Below are 26,717 nucleotides of genomic sequence, written 5' to 3'. Positions count from 1 at the left end.
CCGTCGCCGGCACTATAGGCAAAGCCTAAGTCTGCTGGTCAGAAAGCGTATCACACAGCAGATGCTAATGCCAATTATCAACTATGAGGACATAGTATATGGCTCGGCACCCCAAACCCACCTTAGCAAACTTGATACCTTCTACAATTCAATATGCTGTTTGTTCTCCAATGCAACTACAACACACATCACTTCGAAATGCTCAAAGAACTACATTGGTCATCACTCGAGTCTAGGCGCAAAGTTCATCTTTCCTGTCTTGCCTTCAAATACTTTCTGGGCAAGCTACCCATCTATCTGAACAAGCTCCTCACCCCTACCACATGCAGCACTTATCATCTGAGATCTGACTCCAAAAGACTGTTCATGGTCCCAAGGCTCAACAAAGTATCCGGCCATTCCTCCTCTTACCGTGCACCCCAAAACTGGAACAATCTATCGGAAACTCTCACAGCCGCCACCAGTTTAAGTTTTTTCAAAACTAATGCTGTCTCACATTTTAATCTGGTCTGTAACTGTTACATACGCTTATAATATATATTTTCTTTAACTGTTCATGCAATGTCTTGTACAGTATATAATAATAATAATAGCATGTTCATGTATAGCGCTGTTAGTTTTTACATGGCACTTTACAGAGACATTTTGTCGGCACAGGTCCCTGCCCCATGGAGTTACAATCTATGTTTTATTTATGTTTTTGGTGCCTGAGGCACAGGGAGATAAAGTGACTTGCCCAAGGTCACAAGGAGCCGACACCAGGAATTGAACAAGGTTCCCCTGATAATAAAATCAGTGTCAGTCAGTATCTTTACTCACTGAGCCGCTCCTTCTCCATACAATGTATACCCTGTTCACTTATGTAACTATGTATTTGTAACCATATATTATTTGTCATCTTAACTCTATGCCGAGGACATACTTGAAAACGAGAGGTAACTCTCACTTTCTCGCTATGCACCACCCCGACTCTTGCGTTCTGCTCAAGGATGTCTTCTTTCTACCCCCTTTTTATCTAAAGCCCTCTCCCACCTTAAACCTTTTTCACTGACTGCCCCACACCTCTGGAATGCCCTTCCCCTCAGTACCCGACTAGCACCCTCTCTATCCACCTTTAAGACCCACCTTAAGACACACTTGCTTAAAGAAGCATACAAATAGCACTGTGGATATTCTGGACACATGATACATAAAGCTTGGCCCCCTGCAGACACACTTACCAGAACTCCCTCCTACTGTCTCTGTACGTTCTCCCTACCTACCAATTAGACTGTAAGCTCCTCGGGGCAGGGACTTCTCTTCCTTAATGTTATGTTTATGTCTAAAGCACTTATTCCCATGATCTGTTATTTATATTATCTGTTATTTATTGGATTACCACATGTATTACTACTGTGAAGCGTTATGTACATTAATGGCGCTATATAATTAAAGACATACAGTACAATACAATACTGTATTACTTCCTGGTAACACATTCTATAAATAAATAAATAATAATTTAACATCAACCAAGCTGAGAATTCTCCACTCTAGAACCAAATGCTACATTTGTGCCTGGAAACCTGATGTAACTGACTGAAGGGATGCGAGTGTACAAGATGTTCTGTTTGTCTCGGAGTAAATTGAGCAAAGAACAGGACCGTAGACTATTTGATATATCACTGACAGGTGTGACATATTTATTTATACCCATCTAATGAAGCATTGCCAACTCCAGTCCTAAAGGGCCCCCAACAGGTCAGGTATTAGGGAAAGCCCTGCTTCAGCACAGGTGGCTCAATCATTGCGCCACTGATTGAGCCACCTGTTCTGAAGCTGGGACTGATTGAGCCACCTGTGCTGAAGCTGGGATATCCTGAAAACCTGACCTGTCGGCGGCCCTTGAGTACTGGAGTTGCCCACCCTTGTGCTAATGGGTACCGAGTACCACTTTCTTTATTTACAAATCCTGCAACACAGTTCATCTTCACATTACCACGCTGACGAAAACATCTCCCCCCCCCGATAAACGGTCAAAATCAATTTTGAAATATTTGCCAGATTTAAATTTTTTTTTTTTTAACGAACGATAGAAAACAGGGGGTACAAATATCAAAAAAATATACAGCTATACACAAAACAAAAAAAAAATGACCTTAGTATGTTGGCCAACACAATAACAGCAAGTCGCAAAGAAAAAAAAGGTAATCTGGCGAAAAAAAATACGGTTTTCACTTACAATGAATGTTTCTCTTCCAAAAGTCGTCGTATTCCAGGATCAGCGATGGACACGACAATTTTAGTCCCCTGAGGAAGTTTACAAACACGTCACCGCTGACGAAAGGTCCTAGGTGAACCTGAAACGTGTTCATCTCTGTTCCGTGAATAAAACTACTTTTGGAAGAGAAACTCCATTGTAAGCGGAAACCTTTATTTTTTTTTCTCCACGGATTGCCTTATTCTTGGCGACTACCATTTTTACAAAATCAAAAAAATCACCCCCTTTTTCCCCCCCCCCCCCCATGTTAGTTGAAAATACATTTCTTCTTTACAGGGTGCCGTGCACATTCATTCAAAGTTTGTCATTTGAATAGCTGCACAAATACCCCTTAATCCTACTGTTGCCAGACGGGGCGAGAAAAGCATTCCAAGTGAAATAGGCACTTATTCCAGTCAGTGCCCTCTGACCTTGTGATGTCATTGAGCGCATCACACATGCTTATCCACACAGACACACACTACACATGCTTTGTCCCATGGATCATCCACAACTGGACTCAATTTCCCATCATTTAAAAAAACCCACAATGTCTTCCACATGTTCGGAAGATTCCCTCACATTACGGGTATAATCAGAGAACTGATCCTCCAACTCCATCATGGGTATTTTTTTGTATTCCCAACTTAATTTCTCGTGCTTAACTCTGACATCATGGCTCCGTTTTTCAGCAACGACATCGCGAGTTCAGAGAGCGGCGCTGAAGCATCTAATTCAGCAATTGTGATCAAAGAAACGCCTGAACCTGACGGACATGTGTTTCCCCCCCTAATCTCCGCTATTCTTTTTGTGCTGTATGGTATATAAGCAGCAGACATATATAGAAAGCCCACTCGTGAATCTTACAAGTCCCATACGTTCTCTGAACCGGGTTTATTCACTCCACCGTTACATGCCACACAGTTGTAATGCTGCACCCGAGGGTTCTGGGTAGTGACATGCAAATGAGCACACCGTCACTTTTAGCTACATGTTCAGTTATTCATGGCGTTTGATGAGCTTTGGCATGCTGCATAATACATCTTCCGGGACAAGGAAGGTGCAGAATCGGGCAACCTGCTCAGAGACAGCAGTTCCATGCAGTTACATAATGTAGCAAGATTTGCTGTCCTCTGCCCCTGGGGGCAGTGTCTGCCACGGTGGAGCTGCGAGTGGTCCATACTTCTGAATGCCCCCCACAGCATTACAGCATTATTCCTTCGGTGTTGCGACCGCCGTGGTCCACGGACGCCACTGAGCTTTGCTACACCTGTACGGTAGGTGCATCAGTCTGAGCCTGGTCACCCAGCCTGCAAGCCGAGGATAGCATTGGCTGAGCACACGCTGCAGACCTGGCACGTGGACGGGCCACGTGGCTGGGGATACCGAGTAACTCTCCCTATTTGGGAGGAAGACTCCGGGATCATTTGCCCAGGCAAAAAAATCCCATGTACTGTATATTCACACGTCTCTGCCCCATAGATCTTATTATCTCATTCGCTACGCAGTGCTATGCACCTTATAAGCCCATTCACCCGCCGGGGCAGAGGGTGGCGCGTGGCAAAAGCGCTGCGTCGTTATTATGGCCAGCGCGACTTGCCTGAGGTCACAAAGAGTGGGCACTGGGATACGAGCAAGATTCTCCCACTTCAAAGACAATGACGTTACCTGCGCCCTAATGAACATTTTTACACTGCATGTGCAATAACAGGAATATAGAGGAGGGGGGGGGGCAGGGGAGTGTGAAGCAGGGGAGTCTGGGGTTCAGTTCCCGGTGTCGGCTCCTTGTGACCTTGAGCAGGTCACTTTATCTCCCTGTGCCTCAGGCACCAAAATCATAGATAGTAAGCTCTATGGGGCAGGGACCTGTGCCTGCAAAATTGCTGTGTGCAGGGCCGTGTACACTGTCATACAAGAGAAACTATTATTATAACAATAACACCAACTGGAAATGCAAAGTAACAAGGTATTACATTACTCTAACTAGTTAAACAGGGAGCTTGCGCCGGACAAATTCTGACCAATCCCGTACCGGCACGTTGTGACCGCCTCCTGAAGGAGCTCAGCGCTGGGAGGGGGGGGGTCTTTATTTCCAACGTCCCAAACAAGGAAGGTGAGAGACAAAAAAACCGAACAAGCCTACGTGACATGTAAAGCGCTCACCGCCAGAGAAATGCCCGCGCCTGTCCAACAATAACACGGGCAAGGGGCACGCTGCCAACGCCTGGCACCCTCTCGCTGCCAGAGCAGCCCGTGCGTGGGCATTGAAGGGGTTAATAGGTCACGCCAGCTCTTCCAAAGTGGAATTATAATGTACAGACTTTCCAAAACCTCAGAGGTCTCTTCAACTGTACTAATCTATCCGCCGGGATTCTGTCTTCACACCTCCCAACAGATCTACAATGATACATTACAGTATACGATACTGAAGGGCAGGTCCCCGTCACACACAGATCCCACCGCAGGCCAGTTATGGGTCTACCCATCAGGCTTTGGGGCTCAATGAAGTGACAGGTTCATTTTATGGTCAGTTAGTAACCCCCCTCACCCCCCCAATAACAGCTAAATCACAAGGGAATCCAGGTCATACATTGAATTGGAAGATTGAGACGCCCACTGGGTGCTCATTTGCGTGTGACTACCCAGAGTGCTTGTCTGCTGCTTACCCGCTGAATGAATTGCGTCAATGGAGAGAATGAAGCAGCTCTAGGGGCCTGCAGACACACTCTGGGGGACTCTGTCTTTGATGCCACTGTCCTTATAGGAGATCTTCCTATATTTAACGATGATAGACAGGGGGTAATAATGTTGATTATTGGTGCAATCGTGCACCTAATTTGTTCTAAAACCACTCTCAATACAATTTGCTACATTAGCACAAGGCGTGGTACCTTCATTCCCCAGAAGGAAATGATGCGGTAATATGAAAGGGGTACCTGGTGCACCAGCTCCCGATGAGTTTAATCTGCGGGTATCAAGATTAGAAACGGTAACGCACAAACAGGAACAGTTTTCCTTAAAGCGTCAGCATGTGCAGCCTAGCTTCAGTTTAGGAAGTACAGAGTCAGCAACCTACTAAAGGGCAGCCAATTCCGGCTTTTGGACTTAACATTAACATGGCAGCTTTTCTAGTTGCCTTTTTGTTTCAGGCGCACAATCTGAGCAGTCGCTAAATCAGACACTATATTATATATATATATATATATATATATATATGCAAATATAACTGTATGCTCATCTGCATGTCTTAGGCAGGTCTGCAACCCCGCCTTTCCCCATTATCACCCAGCATACAGCACTTCCACTGCAGCAAGGGATTCTGGGAAATGACATGCAAATGAGCACACAGTGTCACTTTTTGCCTCAATAACCATTTTTAACATGGTTCCCTATATATATATATATATATATATATATATATATATATATATATATATATATATATATATATATATATACACACACACACACAGTGGTTGACAAATCACCAAAAAATCTACTCGCCACACAAAAAAATCTACTCGCCACCTAGTACCAAACGTGTGCTGCTTGGGCCAATATTTACTCGCCCGGGGGTTAAATCCACTCGCCCGGGGCGAGCAAATGTATAGGTTTGTCGAACACTGTATATATATATATATATATATATATATATATATATATATATATATATATATATATATATATATATATATATATATATATATATATATGACTTTTTGGGGTTCATGCGTCCCTTTTCCATAGCTAAATGGCTTTTTCTTTTCATTGGGCTCCTGTTGTCACCCTTGCGATCCACGGCGGCCATGTTAATCTATCCCCGGGTCCCTTGTTATCAGTATTCTGTCTCCCGTGAACATACAGAACTCAGGGAACCACCGTTTTAAAATGTACTAAATGATACACTTAAAATCACACAAAACAGCTGCAAGTGGATTCCAGTTGCGGATAAGAAATGACACATATTCCGTGTAGCTACCTGTAAATTGGTTGTGCCGTGACGTGGCTGCATACTGGTCATGCCGTGACGTGGCTGCAGGCTTATAACGCTTTGGCTAAAGGGTTTACCTAAATGACCCTTACTCATGAGATCTCTAGTATATTTTAGCCCAAATTGGTAGGAGCGCAGGAATGGTTCTTTTTGGTTTCCATAATCCTTTTACCGGTAGCAAACGTCTACCGGGAGGAGCGCAGTATTACGTACAGTCTGCCCCCTCTTTCTGCCTAATAAAAGATTTCAAAGGTCACGTGATGGTACGTTTCCTGAACGTAATCGTTCAATTCGCTTTTTAATAAAAGAAATGCAAATTCATTCACAGAAAATCTCTGCTATTTTAAATGCACAGGTATTTAATAAACCTCTTTAAAATGATATTAGATGTTTTGCGCCTCAATGTTTAATAGTTTTTTTTTAATTTATTCATATATCAACAACACGACTTGTTTTGAAAACCTCTGAGATTTTGGTGCCCTGAGAGATAGCTGAAAGTCAATAGTATTTCAAGGCGTCGCTGCTCAGATGTATACACAGCAATTCCCAACTTGTCATCATAACCCTGCCCTCCCCTAAGTTCCGCCCCATCTCACTCCTTCCATACTTCTCCAAACTCCTTGAGCGCATCGTCCACAACCAACTCTCCACCTTCAGCCACACCCATTCCCTCCTTCACCATTGTCCAGTCTGGTTTCCATCCCTCACACTCTACTGAAACTGCCCTCCTCACCATCCACAACTTTCTCTGCCAAGATCCCCACTCCAAGCTCTCCTCCATCCGCCTCCTCCCCAACCTCTCTTCAGCCTTTGACACTGTCGAGCACCTCACTCTCATCTCCACCCTCGCCAACCATATCATTGACACCACTCTCTCCCTATCTCTCCCACCGCTCCTACTCTGCCACCTTCAACAATTCATCCTCACTGCCCACCAGCCTCTAAGTGGGCCTGTCCCAAGGCTCCGTCCTTGAGCCTCTCCTGTTTTCCCTCTCCACAGTGCCCCCCTCTTTAACCTCATCTCCTCCCAACATCCATTTTTTTTTGCAGATTACATCCAAATCTACTTCTCCTTCCCACCCGAACTTTCCACCCATATCTCTGCTTGCCTTTCTGCCATTTGCACCTGGATGTCCGCCCACTTCCTACAAATGAACCCAGCTAAGACTGAAGTCCTCTACTTTTCTGCTTCCTCCTCCCTCCCATGCCCCCCAACCCCCACCATCTACTGCCCCGACCCCCTCACCCTCTCCCCTCCCCTTCTGCTGGCAGCCTTGGAGTCACCCCTCCTCTTCGCCCAACACATCACCTCCATCACTACCATGTATATACAACCTCGTCCAACCTTCTCGTCCACCCCCTCATCTTCACCCGTCCCGTCTCGACTACTGTAACTATATACCCTTGGCCACATACTCTGTCAGGGTATAGTGCTGTCAGATTATACTCCACACTATACACTGACACAGAGTATAACCTGACTGCACTATACACGGAGACGGTCAGGTCATGCTCCGTGTCAGGTTATGCCATATGACACTGGTAAATTCTGGCTCAAACTCCCAGGTTGTCCACCCTTGCTCTGGGCGGACCATCGCGAGTCTTGCATTAGGGAGGACGGCTCCCGATCCATCCTACTTTTACTTGCTTATTTAAAACAACAACAAAAAAAATTAAAACGTATGATGTCAGACGGGAGACCGTCCCGGACACGAGGGGAGCTTGTGAAAATAAATGCCCGACTCACTGGCCTGAGCGAGGCAGCAGGGGGCAGCAGCGAGCAGGAGGCAGCAGCAGGCGGCAGCGGCAGCAGTTACTGTGTTACTTCTGAGTATCATTGTGCTTCCATCAACTGCAATCCCAAGAAGGTCAAGTCCGGGGGTGCGGGCAACGCCGAATCTCCGCAGGGTAACGCACACCTGAGAAAAACAAATGCAAAAGGGACATTTTTAAAAAGCAGCAGTAAAAGGCCGTCCGTTACATTTATTTTTTAAACATTTTTTACTTAAAAAGGAGTCATTTATGTCCTTTTTTTTTGTATTATTATTTTTTTAACACGGATTTGACACAGGGGGGGTCTCCAGAGCTGAACCCCATTAGTTTCACCCCCGGGGAACCCCCTGATTCCCGAGATACAGACCTCCGAAGAGGGTGCCGGGATCTCAGCAAAAGTTTAACGCTCCCGCGTCACGCGGGCCAATCGGAAGCCGCGCCGGATGATGTCACTGCTCCCTAGTAGCCGGCAGAGGGGAGGGGGGAGCTTCAGAACTGCACCATTATGTGAACCCCCGCTGGCCTAGCGGAGCGGCTACCTGGCACCCCTTACAGAGGTAAGTATCTCCGTAAGCAGGGGGTCCCCGGAGCTGAAATTAGCGGGGTTCAGCTACCGAGACCAATAAATAAATGCCCCCCCCCCCCGGTGGACACTTTAAGCGCTGGAAGACCAGGAGACATCCGAGCGCACCCTGGTTTTCCAGATCTTAGCTACGAGACCGCTTGGCGCAGTGAGCTGGAAAGCAAAATCTTTGCTGACCGATCACGGGAGAACCAAAATCGATCAGCATCGTAGGCAATTCGTTTTCAATAAGAGGTCACCAAAGGCTGCATATATAAAAACAAAAACATTACAATATGTTACAAAATGTTTGTTTTTAAAGTGCAGCTTGAACTGCCTCTTTAAACTCATCGAGCTTTCGGGGGGGGGGGGGGGGAGGTTACCGCTGGGGGTGGGGGGGCCTGGAATGGAGCCCCAGTATAAAGAACGGGAACAGGTAGACTAAGAGAGCAGTGGCCGGCTGGATAATTGCTTTCAAACTGGGAGACTTGAAAACAAAGGGAGCATTGAGCCCCCCCACGCACACACACACACACACACACACACACACACACACACACACACACACACACACACACACACACACACACACACACACACCGGAGTCCTGCAGCCGTTCTCTCCCAATGCTGGTGTATTTCAGAGGTAACACACAGCACAGGAAGCGTGCCAGGTGCAGCCCGGCGAGGGATTAAGCTGACAGGTAAACGCTGTACGATGCTGCTGCCCGCATTAGTCCCTCGCACAGCTGCGGGGGCCACAGCTGGACGCGTTAACCTCTTTGTTGCCAGAAAGATGAAGACACACAAAGACCAGTTTGTGTGTACAGGCGGTCCTCGGTTATCCACCGGAATCCGTTCTGGGAGTAGCGTTGGATAGTGACACCGCTGTAAAGCGAGTCCCATGTTAATCAGCGGCGGAGAGCGTCGGATAACGCATTCCGCCGTCGAAAAACGGCCCTTAGGGTGGCATTGTAAAGTGATGGATACGCCATTCGTTGTAAAGTGAAACGTTGGATAACGAGGACTACCTGTAACCATTAAATATTATATTATATACATACATACACATATACACATGTATAATTAGGGTATATACATCTATACCAATATAATTATGTATTCTGTTTAGATGTGTGTATATATAAATATCTAATTAGAATACACAATCCCCCCCACACTCCCCAGGAACAGTGTGAGGGTTGTGGGGGGAGATGGTGTGCGTGTTGTGGTGGGGGGGTATGGTGTGAGTATTGTGGTGGAGGAATTGTGTGTGTATGTGTGTGTGTTGTGGTGGGGCGGTATAGTGTGAGTATTGTGGTGGAGGAATTGTGTGTGTATGTGTGTGTTGTGGTGGGGCGGTATGGTGTGAGTATTGTGGTGGGGAGGTATATTGTGTGTTGTGCAGGAGGGGGGGAATTGTGTGTTTGTGTGTTGTGGTGGTGGTGATTGTGTGTGTGTTGTGGTGGAGGAATTGTGTGTGTGTTTGTTGTGGTGGGGCGGTATGGTGTGAGTATTGTGGTGGGAAATTGTGTGTGTGTGTATGTGTGTGCTGAGGTGGGGCAGTATGGTGTGAGTATTGTGGTGGGGGAATTGTGTGTGTTGTGGTGGGGAGGTATATTGTGTGTTGTGCAGGAGGGGGGTGATTGTGTGTTGTGGTGGTGGTGATTGTGTGTGTTGTGGTGGAGGGAATTGTGTGTTGTGGTTTAGTTATCCCCTTCTAGGATTCACAAACTGTATCACCACAAGAGCTTACACAAAGCTAGTAGAAACCCTCTATTTCAAGCTAACCCGGTCACCGTTGTTCTTTCCCTTTATCTCTTTGGCCGACGATGGCTGCGGAATTAGTTTAAACCGGACAACAGAAGGGCAACCGAAGTCCGTATCAGCAATATTCCTGCGTCTACACCTGGTTCTATCTCGGGAGCTTAGTTAAGATCGGTAAGAAAACAAGCGCCCCAAATCATTTGCCTACCGCGGGGGATATAAAAAATGTATTTACAACGAGGTATACGTGTACGGGTCTATTTAATATGGTGCCAATCATCTGTATTTAACCCTTTAAACAAGTCGCTGCTGTTAGCAGACTTCGATCCTAGGAATAAAACGCCCCACCGTCTTCACACACAGTGAAAGCAAATCCAGCTGTTTCTTTCAAAAGATCTTCTTAATAGTCCTTCCTCCCAGGTTAAAATAACAATTTCCTGTGAGTGGGGTTTGGATGGCCCCCTGACCTGCCCCCCTCCTCCCCCAATACATTCCCCTCCTTCCCTCCCCTATAGCTTCAGACAGCCCTGTAAATCAAACCCCCAGGAGGGAGTCATTAGGAGAGTGAAATTAACGAGGGCTGGAATAAGGTATAAAAGCCAGCAGCCAAATTGGGGGGTGGGAGAGCAGTGGGAAGAGAGAGGGGGGGGGAAAGAAGAGATGGGGGGGGGAAAGAAGAGATGGGGGGGGGGAAAGAAGAGATGGGGGGGGGGGAAGAAGAGATGGGGGGAGGAAAGGGGGGAGAGAGAGAGAGGGAGAAAAGTATCAGGAAAAGTTCCATCCCAGAACAAGAGGAACAGAAGAGCTTCGGCACATTTTAGGGTTCCAGAATTATTAACCCTTTCGCCCCCTCCCCGTGATGTTGCTTGTGCCATAAAAAGGTTCATTATGATTGCGAAGCGCATTTAAAAAGATGCAGTTCTAAGAAAATATTGAACGAATTACAGTATCAGGTTAAAACTAGGTTATGGATGTGTGTGTGTGTGTGTATATACACACACACACACACTTTACAATGAACACAATGGCAGGGATCGCCTTCCTATTGTCTCCAACGTGTGTCCTTGTCATACAATGATATTGTACTGCGCTGTGGAATATGTTGGCGCCTTACAAATAAAGGGTAATAATACCATTTCTAAAACAGCGGGTCAGCTTGACCCACCTCCGCCCGTCCCTGTTCCCACCTCGGCCTGTTCCCACCTCGGCCTGTCCCCACCTCGGCCCGTCCCCACCTCGGCCTGTCCCCACCTCGGCCTGTCCCCACCACAGCCTGTCCCCACCTCGGCACGTCCCTGTCCCCACCTCGGCCTGTCCCCACCTCCGCCCGTCCCTGTCCCCACCTCGGCCTGTCCCCACCTCAGCCTGTCCCCACCTCGGCCCGTCCCTGCCCCACCTCGGCCCGTCCCTGCCCCACCTCGGCCCGTCCCTGTCCCCACCTCGGCCTGTCCCCACCTCGGCCCGTCCCTGTCCCCACCTCGGCCTGTCCCCACCTCGGGCCGTCCCTGCCCCACCTCGGCCTGTCCCCACCTCGGCCCGTCCCTGTCCCCACCTCGGCCCGTCCCTGTCCCCACCTCGGCCCGTCCCTGTCCCCACCTCGGCCCGTCCCTGTCCCCACCTCGGCCCCTCCCTGCCCCACCTCGGCCTGTCCCCACCTCGGCCCGTCCCTGTCCCCACCTCGGTCTATCCCCACCTCGGCCTGTCCCCGCCCCACCTCGGACCGTCCCCACCTCGGCCTGTCCCCACCTCCGCCCGGTTCCTGTCCCCACCTCGGCCTGTCCCCACCTCGGCCTGTCCCCACCTCCGCCCGGTTCCTGTCCCCACCTCGGCCTGTTCCCACCTCCGCCCGTCCCTGCCCCACCTCGGCCTGTCCCCGCCCCACCTCGGCCCGTCCCTACCTCGGCCCGTCCCCACCTCGGCCCGTCCCCACCTCGGCCCGTCCCCACCTCGGCCCGTCCCCACCTCGGCCCGTCCCCACCTCGGCCCGTCCCCACCTCGGCCTGTCCCCACCTCGGCCCGTCCCTGCCCCACCTAGGCCCGTCCTTGTCCCCACCTCCGCCCGTCCCTGCCCCACCTCGGCCCGTCCCTGTCCCCACCTCGGTCTATCCCCACCTCGGCCTGTCCCCACCTCGGTCTATCCCCACCTCCGCCCGTCCCCGCCCCACCTCGGCCCGTCCCTGCCCCACCTCGGCCCGTCCCCACCTCGGCCCGTCCCCACCTCCGCCCGGTTCCTGTCCCCACCTCGGCCTGTCCCCACCTCCGCCCGTCCCTGCCCCACCTCGGCATGTCCCCACCTCGGCCTGTCCCCACCTCGGCCTGTCCCCGCCCCACCTCGGCCCATCCCTGCGCCACCTAGGCCCGTCCCCACCTTGGCCCGTCCCTGCCCCACCTCGGCCTGTCCCCTCCTCGGCCCGTCCCTGCCCCACCTCGGCCTGTCCCCACCTCGGCCTGTCCCCACCTCGGCCCGTCCCTGCCCCACCTCCGCCTGTCCCCACCTCCGCCTGTCCCCACCTCCGCCCGTCCCTGCCCCACCTCGGCCTGTCCCCTCCTCGGCCTGTCCCTGCCCCACCTCGGCCTGTCCCCACCTCGGCCTGTCCCCACCTCGGCTTTCAGTCCGGCTGGGACAGATGAGCTTCTTGGGTGCGTTTGGTTAACCCCTTCCGTGCCAAACACGGAGCGGAAGGAAGGCTGATGGAGACTGCAACATACCGAGGGACAGCGAAGTAACACAAAGGGCATCTATGTACAACTCGGACCGTGGCCCAATAGCCGCAGTCAGCACCGCTCCATGCGATGTTTGTAATAGGCTTCCAGTGTCGCTGGGATCCAGCTGGGAACAGTTACTTTACTGCGGCTTCAGTGTATCTTGGACAGCGAAATACCGACCTGGAGGAGCCAAAGTCAGCGAGAGTTGGGTGTCCCAGATCAAAGAAATGGGATTTTAACAGCTTTCTAGCAGGGAGTCTCCATGGAAGTCTATATGTCATTATACAGTATATCACTGTATGTATCCATGTGTTTGTATATCAGTGTGTGTCTGTATGGGCAGCAGTGTGTCTGTATGTGTATGTCAGTGTGTCTGTATGTGTGTATGTATGTCTGTATTTGTGCATGTCTGTGTGTGTCTGTATGTGTATGTCAGTGTGTCTGTATGTGTGTATGTATGTCTGTATTTGTGTATGTCTGTGTGTGTCTGTATGTGTATGTCAGTGTGTCTGTATTTGTGTCTTTATGCATATCAGTGTGTGCATCAGTGTGTCTGTATGTGTATGTCAATGTGTCTATATTTGTGTCTTTATGCATATCAGTGTGTGCATCAGTGTGTCTGTATGTGTATGTCAGTGTGTCTGTATGTGTGTATGTATGTCTGTATTTGTGTATGTCTGTGTGTGTCTGTATGTGTATGTCAGTATGTCTGTATGTCAGTGTATCTGTATGTATGTTTCTGTCAGTGTGTCTATATGTGTGTCTGTATGCGTGTTTGTGTGTCTGTGTATGTCAGTGGTGTCAGTGGTTCTTTATTGTGTGTGTCAGTGTGTCTATGGGTGTGTGTCAGTATGTGTGTATGTCAGTGTATCTGTATTTGTGTATGTCGCTCTGTTTCTGGATGTGTGTCTGTATGTGCATCAGTGTGTCTGTATATGTATGTCAGTGTGTCTGTATATGTATGTCAGTGTGTCTGTATCTCCTTGATAAAGCGCCTGTGAGTGTGAAACGCGTAGGGGCCTCCGTACCTCGGCTGTCTGATGGGCAAATATATTTGTAATTTTTTACCAGTGCTTAATTTGTGGTGAAGCACTGTCGCTTTTCCTCTTTTGTCTGTATGTTTCCCAGTGTATGTGTACCAGTGTGAACGTGTGTACATCAGTATGTTAATGTGTGTAAATCAGCATGTCTGTATGTGTATCACTATGAATGTGTGTATGTCAGTGTGTCTGTATGTGTATCTGTGCAAATGTGTGTGTATCAGTGTGTTAATATCTATACTGTATGCACATCATTGTGGTTGTCTGTGTGTGTGTGTGTGTGTGTGTGTGTGTGTGTGTGTTAACGGTGTGACTGCACCATTAACCCTTTCTCTGCAAGAGGCACCAGCAACATAGCATCTAGTTCTGCAAAAATGTTCACAAAACATGTGCCCTGTCTGACTCCCCCCCCCCAGAGGTATAGTCGCCCCCCCCCATCATCGGTTCATGCTGGTTCTAAATGGGGCTGCTCCGTTAACCCTCTCCCTGTTGGACAGGTCTTCTGCCGGACACTGGACCCTAAACTCTTCTCCTGGGTTGGAAGACCAAGTCCATGCCCCCCCCCCCCCCCACTCCCCCCTCCCGCTCCAACCTCCCGTCTGCAGAGACCCAGCTGGCACAGATTCCCACCATGCTGGCCCCATCTCTCATCATCCTGAGCTCTGCTTTATCTCACCCCGGCTATTCCTGGCAGACGGGGGGCGTATTGGGGGGTTTGCCGGTGGGAGGTAGGAGCCTTGTGACTTGTGCTGTGTGTGGAAACTTGGCTTCACAAACTCACGTCCTGTGAGCTGTTTTTTTTCATTTCATTTTTCATGATTTTCCCCTCCTGCTCGCACAGAGTTGGCAGTGCAGCCTAAACAAGTGGATGCAGAAGTATTACTTTGGTCTCTGGGCCATGCATCGTCCCATTAACCCAAGCGCGTTCTGCAACGCATTGCTCGGACGCAACGGTTCACTTACAAAATGACGGGGTCCGCCGATTTCTTATCGCCAGGAGACCCCAACAGTTCAGGAGTATATTAGCCAACATTTCCCTGAGGAATTGAGGTCACAATGACTGCCAAGTCCAGGAAAAAGAGCACTGTTTGATTGGTTCGATGTGTTCCCCCCTTCTCATTGGTCACAGGCTGCGGAAAATGTTGGCCCTTCACAAATAAACGCTAATAATAATATATGTATATATTAGTGTTGTACAGAGTCCTGAAAATTACCGGGTATCCACCAAAAATAGAAATTTTACCGGCCCGGGTACCCACCCCGGTAACATAGACTTAAATAAAGCCAAAATGGAGAAGCCATGTTTGAAAAACTAAGTACACCCTTACTGCTTCCATAGGAATTAAGATGCTAAGTAGCAGACAGGTGCTGCTAATCAAATGCTCTTGATAAATTGTGACCACCTCTATAAAAGCCGAAGTTTTAACAGTTTGATGGTCTGGAGAATTCAGGTGTGTGTTAACACAATGCCAAGGAGGAAAGACATCAGCAATGATCTTAGAGAAGCAATTGTTGCTGCCCATCAATCTGGGAAGGGTTCTAAAGCCATTTCCAAACAATTTAAAGTCCATCATTCTACAGTAAGAAAGATTATTCAAAAGTGGAAAACATTCAAGACAGTTGCCAATCTTCCCAGGAGTGGACGTCCCAGCAAATTCACCCAATGGTTAGACCGTGCAATGCTCAGAGAAATTGCAAAAAAAACAAGAGTTACATCTCAGACTCTACAGGCCTCAGTTAGCATGTTAAATGTTAAAGTTCATGACAGTACAATTAGAAAAAGACTGAACAAGTATGGTTTGTTTGGAAGGGTTGCCAGGAAAAAGCCTCTTCTCTCTAAAAAGAACATGGCAGCACGGCTTAGGTTTGCAAAGTTGCATCTGAACAAACCACAAGACTTCTGGAACAATGTCCTTTGGACAGACGAGACCAAAGTGGAGATGTTTGGCCATAATGCACAGTGCCACGTTTGGCAAAAACCAAACACAGCATATCAGCACAAACACCTCATTCCAACTGTCAAGCATGGTGGTGGATGGGTGATCATTTGGGCTTGTTTTGCAGCCACTGGACCTGGGAACCTTGCAGTCATTGAGTCGGCCATGAACTCCTCTGTATACCAAAGTATTCTAGAGTCAAATGTGAGGCCATCTGTCAGACAGCTAGAGCTTGGCCGAAATTGGTCATGCAACAGGACAATGATCCCAAGCACACCAGCAAATCTACAACAGAATGGCTGAAAAAGAAAAGAATCAAGGTGTTGCAATGGCCAAGTCAAGGTTCAGACCTCAACCCGATTGAAATGCTTTTGCGGGACCTTAGGAGAGCAGTGCATAAACAAATGCCCACAAACCTCAATGAACTGAAGCAACGTTGTAAAGAAGAGTGGGTCAAAATTCCTCCACAACGATGTGAGACTGATAAAGTCATACAGAAAACGATTACTTCAAGTTATTGCTGCTAAAGGTGATTCTACAAGCTATTGAATCATAAGGTATACTTCGTTTTTCACACATGGCTTCTCCATTTTGGCTTTATTTCTGTTAAATAAATCATGACACGGTGTAATATGTCATGTGTTGTTGTTCATCTGAGGTTGTATTTACATAATTTTAAGACCTGCTAAGGAATAGATGATTGTTATTATGTTCTGATATGTAGAACCATAAAATTCAGAGAGTGTACTTTCTTTTTTACACAACTGTATATCAATCATCATTATCATCAGCAATTGTCGATCTGCTGCTGGATGAAATCCTCCCACAAGGATCTTTATATAAAAGAAACAGAATGAATGTGTGTGTGTGTGTGTGTGTGTGTGTGTGTGTGTGTGTGTATATACACACAAAGTGACAAAACCCCTCCACCGTACAGTGTGCAATAAATAAACATCGCACGCTGTGAGCACCTTCACGTCTTAGACAAGACTGCAACCGTGCCCTTCCCCATTATTACCCAGCATACAGTGCTTCCACTGCAGCCAGGGATTCTGGGAAATGACATGCAAACGAGCACACAGTGCCACCTTTTGCTTCTTACCCATTTTAACATGGACCCCAATAAGCTTATGCCTACCACATTACACAGCTTTTTAGCACAGCCTGGGTCGACGAACACACACCCACACACCCACACCCACACATATATGTATCCCCACTCTGGGGACAACCAGTTAATATAAGTGGTTAATGGCTGTAATGGATTAACCGGGTGGGATCACTCTAGTATTGCCCCTCCCCACCATGTGACGTAGTATGTCTGGTGACCAGTAAAGTCACCATAGGGAGATAGAAGGGTGTATACGGCATATAGCTTCTTCCCCCAGTGTTCTAGATCAGAGGTCCCCAACTCCAGTCCTCAAGCACCGCTAACAGTGCAGGATTTAAGGATATCCTCTCATTAGCACAGGTGGCCCAATCATTTTGACTGAACCACCTGTGCTCTAGCAGGGGTATCTGTAAAACCTGCACTGTTAGTGGCCCTTGAGGACTGGAGTTGGGGACCTCTGATCTAGGTGAAAGCTCCTTGGAGTTTTGGTAAGGGCCTCACCGTCAGTCCTGTATATAGGCTTAAGTGTATAATTATGTCTATCAAGGATGTCCTCTCGCCATTTATTGTTTTCAGTTAAGGAACGTCACATATATAGTTAGTGCCCATAGTAATGACCCCAGATTATTCTCATGCAGGAAGAGGGGTAAGCATGTGGCTCAGCAGGAGTTCCCACTACAGTATCTCAATAGCATAAAATCGAATTGGTCCTCTGTAAACTGCCGATCCGACAAGTATAGACGAAGAATGCCGTGCCCCGAAACGGGATAGTGATCCCACAGAAAAGTGTGTGTCCACCAACAAGGGTCCACCTGAGATATGCTGGAGATTGTCAATCTTACTTATACTAAGGGAAACACGCATACGTTTCTCCCCAGTGCAGGAGTGAGAGCTGCTGTACCAGGGGAAGAAGCAGAGTGTTACCATATTATTTGGCACCGGTTAATGTCTGAAGTGAAGTCTATCTGTTCTATGTTGAGCATTATAACGGCTGTGAATAAAGGTCTTGTTTGTACTATAAAAAGGGTCCTGGCTCCCATCCTTATTCTGTCTGCATATCCACGCCCAGCCTTCACCGACCCAGCACCCTGAGCAGGTATGAGAGACTGAGCCCAGTCTGCACTGACCAAGCACCCTGACCAAGTATGAGAGACTGAGCCCAGCCTGCACTGACCCAGCACCCTGACCAGGTCTGAGAGACTGAGCCCAGCGTGCACTGACCCAGCACCCTGACCAAGTATGAGAGACTGAGCCCAGCCTGCACCGACCCAGCACCCTGACCAGGTCAGAGAGACTGAGCCCAGCCTTCACCGACCCAGCACCCTGACCAGATCTGAGAGACTGATCCCAGCCTGCACTGACCACCCAGCACCCTGACCAGGTCTGAGAGACTGATCCCAGTCTGCACCGACCCAGCACCCTGAGCAGGTATGAGAGACTGAGCCCAGCCTGCACTGACCCAGCACCCTGACCAGGTCTGAGAGACTGAGCCCAGCGTGCACTGACCCAGCACCCTGACCAGGTCTGAGAGATTGAGCCCAGCGTGCACTGACCCAGCACCCTGACCAAGTATGAGAGACTGAGCCCAGCCTGCACCGACCCAGCACCCTGACCAAGTCTGAGAGACTGAGCCCAGCCTTCACTGACCCAGCACCCTGACCAGGTCTGAGAGACTGAGCCCAACCTGCACCGACCCAGCACCCTGACCAGGTCTGAGAGACTGAGCCCAGCCTGCACCGACCCAGCACCCTGACCAGGTCTGAGAGACTGAGCCCAGCCTGCACTGACCCAGCACCCTGACCAAGTATCAGAGACTGAGCCCAGCCTGCACTGACCCAGCACCCTGAGCAGGTATGAGAGACTGAGCCCAGCCTGCACCGACCCAGCACCCTGAGCAGGTATGAGAGACTGAGCCCAGCCTGCACCGACCCAGCACCCTGAGCAGGTGTGAGAGACTGAGCCCAGCCTGCACTGACCCAGCACCCTGACCAGGTCTGAGAGACTGAGCCCAGCCTGCACTGACCCAGCACCCTGACCAGGTCTGAGAGACTGTACCCAGCCTGCACTGACCCAGCACCCTGACCAGGTCTGAGAGACTGAGCCCCGCCTGCACCGACCCAGCACTCTGACCAGGTCTGAGAGACTGAGCCAGCCTGCACCGACCCAGCACGAGAGACAGCCCAGCCTGCACTGACCCAGCACCCTGACCAGGTCTGAGAGACTGAGCCCAGCCTGCACCGACCCAGCACTCTGACCAGATCTGAGAGACTGTACCCAGCCTGCACTGACCCAGCACCCTGACCAGGTCTGAGAGACTGAGCCCCGCCTGCACCGACCCAGCACTCTGACCAGGTCTGAGAGACTGAGCCAGCCTGCACCGACCCAGCACGAGAGACAGCCCAGCCTGCACTGACCCAGCACCCTGACCAGGTATGAGAGACTGAGCCCAGCCTGCACTGACCCAGCACCCTGACCAGGTCTGAGAGACTGAGCCCAGCCTGCACTGACCCAGCACCCTGACCAGGTCTGAGAGACTGAGCCCAGCCTGCACCGACCCAGCACGAGAGACAGCCCAGCCTGCACTGACCCAGCACCCTGACCAGGTCTGAGAGACTGAGCCCAGCCTGCACTGACCCAGCACCCTGACCAGGTCTGAGAGACTGAGCCCAGCCTCCGCCCACACAGCACCCTGACTAGGTCTGAGAGACTGAGCCCAGCCTGCACTGACCTAGCACCCTGACCAGATCTGAAAGACTGTAACCAGCCTGCACTGACCCAGCACCCTGACCAGGTCTGAGAGACTGAGCCAAGCCTCCACCCACCCAGCACCCTGACCAGGTCTGAGAGACTGAGCACAGCCTGCACCGACCCAGCACCCTGACCAGGCCTGAGAGACTGAGCCCTGCCTGCACTGACAAAGCACCCTGACCAGGTCTGAGAGACTGAGCCCAGTAACATACAAAGCATTGACTATAACCTTGTGCAAATAATGGGCATTGAAGAGGATTAACCCTTCCTCATCCATACCAGAAGGGCCTTGATAAAGTACTCCTGTACGAAACGCGTAGGTGCGTTCATTCAGTCCCCCTTTTCCCTGTATGTCTAGCCAGCATTAAATAACCTCTTTGTGTTACTACTTTGGAGTGGCCTGGTCTGTTTTCCTGGACTCTTACCACAGGATGTCTGGAGCAGTGCTCTATCTACGCCGATCTCCTTCCTGTATCTACATCAGATGGATTGCACGCTGAAGATTTTGTGAGTGCCCCTTGGACAGTACAGGTAAAGTGCCGCAGTGCCTTATTCAAATCCTGTCTCCCATGGACATTGTTCCTCTTTAATACTATTACTGATTGGGTGGTTATATTGTGTACATCACTGTGGATGTCTAAGCCGACTCCACCAGTCACACTCCCCTTCAGTTGTGTTATATTAATTTGGGGGGCACTCCACTACCACTGGACTACCAATTATGGATTTATGATGTTATTACCATATGCATACGGAACCTGGTTCAATTATTGAGCACCACATACACCACGTTTTCTCATCCATACCAGTGCTGGAGGAGTCGTCTCCACGTGCCGCCTTGCACAGCGATACAGAGTATCAGGCACGCAGTAACAGGATGTGCACTGACGGGGTTAATACTGATCACCTTGAGCAGAAATTCGAAAAGAGACAGATTCTTTGGAATGGATTATGGAATATTAGGCGTGGTACTTGGGTAGGGGGGGGGGGGATTCTGTGTCCTGTCAGTGGGATTACCGCCCGACCCGACGGACAGGAAGGATGTAGAGATACTGTACAGAGAGAGGCAGAGAGCACAATACTTTCTATACGTCTATACAGAGAGTTGTCAGCTGGCAAGCGCGGTTCCCCCTCACAGCTGCTAAACGCCCAGAGAGAGGGGCTGGTGGAGGGAACTGAAGGGAAGAGATGGGATACATGCAAGAGAGCAGTGGCAAATTTCCCATTCAGCCTGTTAGGCCCGGGCCTACGGGTGGAAAAAATGTCCGCCCCCCCATATACTTTTGCCGTGCTCCCGGGCCTATCAGGCCTGGCGGGAAGTCCCTTACATATGCCTGGCGCCTCCTTCCTGCCGCCCCCCCTTCCTTCCGATTCGCAGCGTCAAATGATGTTCGCGACGGCACGTTACCATGGCAAAGAGACGTCGCGTGACGCCACGTTGGCGACATCCCGCTGCGTCATTTGACGCTGCGAATCGGGTGGAGGAGGGGGACGGCAGGAATGAGGTGCAGGGCGGATGCAAGCGCCATGGGGCGGCGGATTTAGAAATTCTGCCGCTGCAAGAGAGGCCGGGCTTTGTGAAGGAAAGAGGGACGGTGAGACGGGCGGGCAAAGGAAGAAGAGGATATGATTAGTGACCCGCTGTTGTAACGGGGAGAAGCGTCACGCACATGGCTGGCGCTAGATCAATAAACTGATACATGCACAAGGGGAGTAAGTACAATCGGCGCGCAAAGGAGGAGAGCAGGAAGCTGGGACGTGAGGGAGGGCGAGCAATGCAAGAGACAAGGGGGGCAGGGGGCGAGAGGAGGAGGGAGGGCTGGAGAAGGAGAGAGGGGCAACTGTGGCGGGGTCAGAAAGAGAGCGAGAGGGCGAGAGAGAGAGCAAGTGAGAGCGAGCAAGAAAGCGCGAGCGAGCAAGAGAGAGCGCGAGCGAGCAAGAGAGAGCGAGAGAGCGCGAGCAAGAGAGAGAGCGAGAGAGTATTAGAGAGAGAGCAAGAGAGAGAGAGAGAGCGAGAATGGAAGACCAATGAAGTGGGCAAGAGAAAGAGCGAGAGAGAAACACAAGCAAACACGTGTGAGAGATGAATGTGACACTGGCTACCACAGAGACAATGGGGCATAGGGTAACAGGGCACCACAACTATCTTGCCAGCTGCAGTTGGACCTAGAAGGACAGCGAGGAACCTGCATCATACCACAGCCCGATCAGTGACAGTCAATAAAATGTTGACCCCCACCTTTTAACAGCCGACTCGAGCTCTCTCTAGAGTCCGCTCACTGCGCTTCACTTAGCAGGTGATATGGAAGACTTCTTTTGGGAGTTCATGTCTGCAGTTTCCTACTGACTATGTGCAGAGAAATGGCAAAAAGGTCTTATATTGAGCAACGCTGTGCTTACGTGAGGATGTGTTGTAACGTGTAAATGCTTTTTAGGGGTTAAACATTAAAGTTCTTCATCAATGAAATGCTGGTGTGCGGAGCTTCCCAAACCTCCCGGGTCTCTTCTTCAGGTGTCCCCACTCAAACGTGTTTTGCGTTTCCAAAAAACCTATTTTAAACTCTGACGGACAAGCAAACCGCAATTTCTCAAAACAAACCAAAAAAAAAAAAAAACATTCATATTAGCTAAATCTCCTTCCCAGGTTGGTGATAAAGAAAAAGTTTCCAATAGAATAAAAAATTAAAAGGAGGGGGGGGGGGGAAGGGGAGAGAGGTCTTTAACTTTTTCACCAATTCTACTTAATTTATGTTCCCTTGCTCACCATCAACTCAACTTGACAACCCTGCTAATTGGATAAACGCAGCTCCCACACTCCTGGGATGCAGTGTAACTAAAAGCATTAGGGTGGGACAGGAGGGGGGGTCAGAGCTGGCTTCATAGTAGGGTGGAGGTATGTTCTCCAACATGAATTCCATCTGCTTTTTTTCCTCTGACCTATTCAAGATGTCTCCTGAATATTTATGAGCTCTTCCTCTCTCCCTCCACTACCCCCCCCCCCTTTTTTTTTATCTGCACCCCTCCATCCCTCTCATAGCACAGGACAATAAGCTTACCAACGGCCCCCCCTCTACGCATTAGATAAACACAGGCAGTGTCAAGTGTGAGGAGGGGGTTCAACTGCCAGTCATGGCTTCGGGCCTACAATGAGGCCTAGAGGCCTGCAATAATACACTGCATGCTTTCCATATGGGGTCTGTGTTGCCCCGGGAAACGCTAACAGGCAGAACGAGGCTTAATAGAGTCCGTATTCATTGTAATGCAGCGAGCTGGCTCAAGAGACTATTGCCCCCTGGGTCGTTTTTCTTTATACCATTCCCCCCCCTCCTCCATTTCCCCCCCCCCCCCCCTTTCATTGAAAAGGGAACAAAAGACAAAGGTTGCTCAAGGGTACCAATCTGGAGAGGATCGGGGGCCTAAGAGAAAAGATGTCGCTTGGGTTTGGCCAGGGGGAAAAAGAGTGGGGGGGGGGGAAAGAGAGAGAGAGAGAGAGAGGGGGGGGGGGTTGGAAGAGGTGGGGGTGAAAAGGGATTGGAAATAGGAGGGCATTAAAAAAAAAAAGTTAAAAAGCATGCAGCGGGGCCAGCTGTCTATAGAAAGTAGCAAAGAGTTCCTAAATAGCTGAAGGGAAGGATACAAAAGCCTGGCATGGAAGAAGGTCAACTCATAATAGAAAAAACAGCTGCTGAAGAAGAGAAGGAGGCCTGACCACCCTCCACGAATCCGCATTACACGCAGAGCGATGGATGGGCCAAGAGAACCCAGCCTGCCGTGCGATGGCGACACGTCCCCTCCCAAAAAGCAAGGACTCCGGGACGTTTTAATAGAGTGCCCAATGGACTTCATCTATTACGGATGTCATCAAAATCGACCCGTCTCCTTCCCCTCTCTGCGCGTATCGGTCGCGCCACAAAATCAGGACCCTTGAAACGTGCGTTGGCGGCAGGAGGAGGACACCGCTGGCTGGCGTCGATGACCCGTTCCCACTGTCGTGGGGTCGTCGCAGACATATACGCAGAGCGAATACACAGGCTTGCAATATCAGCAGTATATAACCATGTGTGTACAAATCGGTGTGTACCATTGTACGTATCAGTGTGCCTGTGTGGTAATGTATGTCCTGTGCGTGTCGGTATGTACCTATGCGCTCCGTGTGCGTGTATTTTAACGATCTGTACAGTAGGTTTCAGAGCAGCAGGTGCTGCCTGCATGCACGGCTCTCCCCTCTGGCAGTGAACGGGTTAACATGCTTGCGGTCACGTCTTCCAATGATTCCTGAAACACCTGCTTCACCTTTCTCCTTCGGTCAACTCTATTTGATCTTTGTGCACCCCCCCACCCCCCCACCACCATTAAACCCTTTGTGCTAAACACCCCAAGCCGTCTGAATTCCTTGACGGCTTTACCCTCGGCTAACTCTGCCGGGAGGCTGTTCAATGCCTACACTACACCAGGGGTGGGACAACTATTCGGGGCCCCTACGGGCAATCCTGATAGGTCTCATGGTGGTTGATCCAATACCTTGGCGGTCTGTATTGGGGAACTGCCACTGCCACGCAGGCTGGTGTGAAACGTTAGCGCTGATCCGCGATTAACCACAGCCAATTATACGTGCCCGCGGACGCACGGCGCAGCGCGCGCCCACTATATTCCGGGCCTAAAGCAGGCTAACAATGCTATGTGAAGAGAGGGGCGGGGGCATGTAGAAAATCCCTCCCCACCTGCCCCTCCCGCATGGGGCAAAAAAAACCAACCTATTAGAGTTGTCATATTACTGCTGCGCTGAACCGCTGCTGCCACACCGCTATTAATTGGTCTCCTTAGGTGTCGATTTAGAACCTTTTAAGCGTCTATCCGCGACGATCTTTCCATTAACAGATCTCTTCTCGCCCTATCCAACGCCGTTTTTTAATGTTGCAATCTGACGCTTTGTATAGGAGATAGTAGCGTTTGAAATATTAAGTGTCCGGGAGGTTAAAATGGAGCTCTCCCCGGGACCCAGTGCCAGCCAAAAAGGTTACCATTCTAACCGCAGAAGCTAAAAGAGCAAGAAGATCCTGATTTTTTAACACTAGAAAACATGGTGTAGGATTTTGTGGGCTCGGGAGGCAAAATAACAGCACCACACGAGTTAAACTTCTACACCAGGCCTGCACAACTCCAGTCCTTGGGGGCCGCAAACAGGCCAGGTTTTCAGGATATACCCATTTCTGCACAGCTGGCTCAATTAGGGTCTCAGTTGGAGAGAGTGACAGGGAGCCTCAGAAAGGGGGAGGAGGTTGGGAGAGGTGGAGAGAGTGACAGGGAGCCTCAGAAAGGGGGAGGAGGTTAGGAGAGAGTGACAGGGAGCCTCAGAAAGGGGGAGGAGGTTGGAGGGGTGGAGAGAGTGACAGGGAGCCTCAGAAAGGGGGAGGAGGTTGGGAGGGGGAGAGAGTGACAGGGAGCCTCAGAAAGGGGGAGGAGGTTGGGAGGGGGGAGAGAGTGACAGGGAGCCTCAGAAAGGGGGAGGAGGTTGGGGGGGGGGAGAGAGTGACAGGGAGCCTCAGAAAGGGGGAGGAGGTTGGGAGGGGGGAGAGAGTGACAGGGAGCCTCAGAAAGGGGGAGGAGGTTGGGAGAGGTGGAGAGAGTGACAGGGAGCCTCAGAAAGGGGGAGGAGGTTGGGAGGGGGGAGAGAGTGACAGGGAGCCTCAGAAAGGGGGAGGAGGTTGGGGGGGGGGGAGAGAGTGACAGGGAGCCTCAGAAAGGGGGAGGAGGTTGGGAGGGGGGAGAGAGTGACAGGGAGCCTCAGAAAGGGGGGGGGAGGTTGGGAGGGGTGGAGAGAGTGACAGGGAGCCTCAGAAATCGGGAGGAGGTTGGGAGAGGTGGAGAGAGTGACAGGGAGCCTCAGAAAGGGGGAGGAGGTTAGGAGAGAGTGACAGGGAGCCTCAGAAAGGGGGAGGAGGTTAGGAGAGAGTGACAGGGAGCCTCAGAAAGGGGGAGGAGGTTGGGAGGGGGGAGAGAGTGACAGGGAGCCTCAGAAAGGGGGGGGGAGGTTGGGAGGGGTGGAGAGAGTGACAGGGAGCCTCAGAAATCGGGAGGAGGTTGGGAGAGGTGGAGAGAGTGACAGGGAGCCTCAGAAAGGGGGAGGAGGTTAGGAGAGAGTGACAGGGAGCCTCAGAAAGGGGGAGGAGGTTAGGAGAGAGTGACAGGGAGCCTCAGAAAGGGGGAGGAGGTTAGGAGGGGGGGAGAGAGTGACAGGGAGCCTCAGAAAGGGGGGAGGAGGTTGGGAGGGGGGGAGAGAGTGACAGAAGCCTCAGAAAGGGGGAGGAGGTTGGGAGAGGTGGAGAGAGTGACAGAAGCCTCAGAAAGGGGGAGGAGGTTGGGAGGGGGGAGAGAGTGACAGGAGCCTCAGAAAGGGGGAGGAGGTTGGGAGGGGGGGAGAGAGTGACAGGGAGCCTCAGAAAGGGGGAGGAGGGTGGGAGGGGTGGAGAGAGTGACAGTGAGCCTCAGAAAGGGGAGGAGGTTGGGAGGGGGGAGAGAGTGACAGTGAGCCTCAGAAAGGGGGGGAGGTTGGGAGGGGTGGAGAGAGTGACAGGGAGCCTCAGAAAGGGGGAGGAGGTTGGGAGAGAGTGACAGGGAGCCTCAGAAAGGGGGAGGAGGTTGGGAGGGGGAGAGAGAGTGACAGGGAGCCTCAGAAAGGGGAGGAGGTTGGGAGAGAGTGACAGGGAGCCTCAGAAAGGGGAGGAGGTTGGGAGGGGGGAGAGAGTGACAGGGAGCCTCAGAAAGGGGGAGTAGGTTGGGAGGGGTGGAGAGAGTGACAGGGAGTCTCAGAAAGGGGGAGGAGGTTGGGAGAGAGTGACAGGGA

General features: G+C 50.6%; 1 protein-coding gene across 3 annotated transcripts in view; it reads right to left on the bottom strand.

Moving 5' to 3' along the window:
• BOC (BOC cell adhesion associated, oncogene regulated) overlaps positions 1-26,717 on the bottom strand; it is a 112,230-nt gene that overhangs the window by 53,821 nt on the left and 31,692 nt on the right. For 2 of the 3 annotated variants that reach the window (XM_075592862.1, XM_075592861.1), the window contains exon 2: positions 7,978-8,149. The exons of the other annotated variant lie outside the window; for it this stretch is intronic. In XM_075592862.1, the coding sequence (XP_075448977.1) occupies positions 7,978-8,068 (91 nt within the window). In that variant the 5' untranslated portion in view covers positions 8,069-8,149. The remainder of the gene's footprint in view (positions 1-7,977; positions 8,150-26,717) is intronic. 3 annotated transcript variants of the gene reach the window in all.

This window comes from Ascaphus truei, chromosome 3, assembly GCF_040206685.1.
Source record: "Ascaphus truei isolate aAscTru1 chromosome 3, aAscTru1.hap1, whole genome shotgun sequence".
NCBI classification, from domain to species: Eukaryota; Metazoa; Chordata; class Amphibia; order Anura; family Ascaphidae; genus Ascaphus; species Ascaphus truei.
This window is presented reverse-complemented; position numbering and strand designations above follow the sequence as displayed.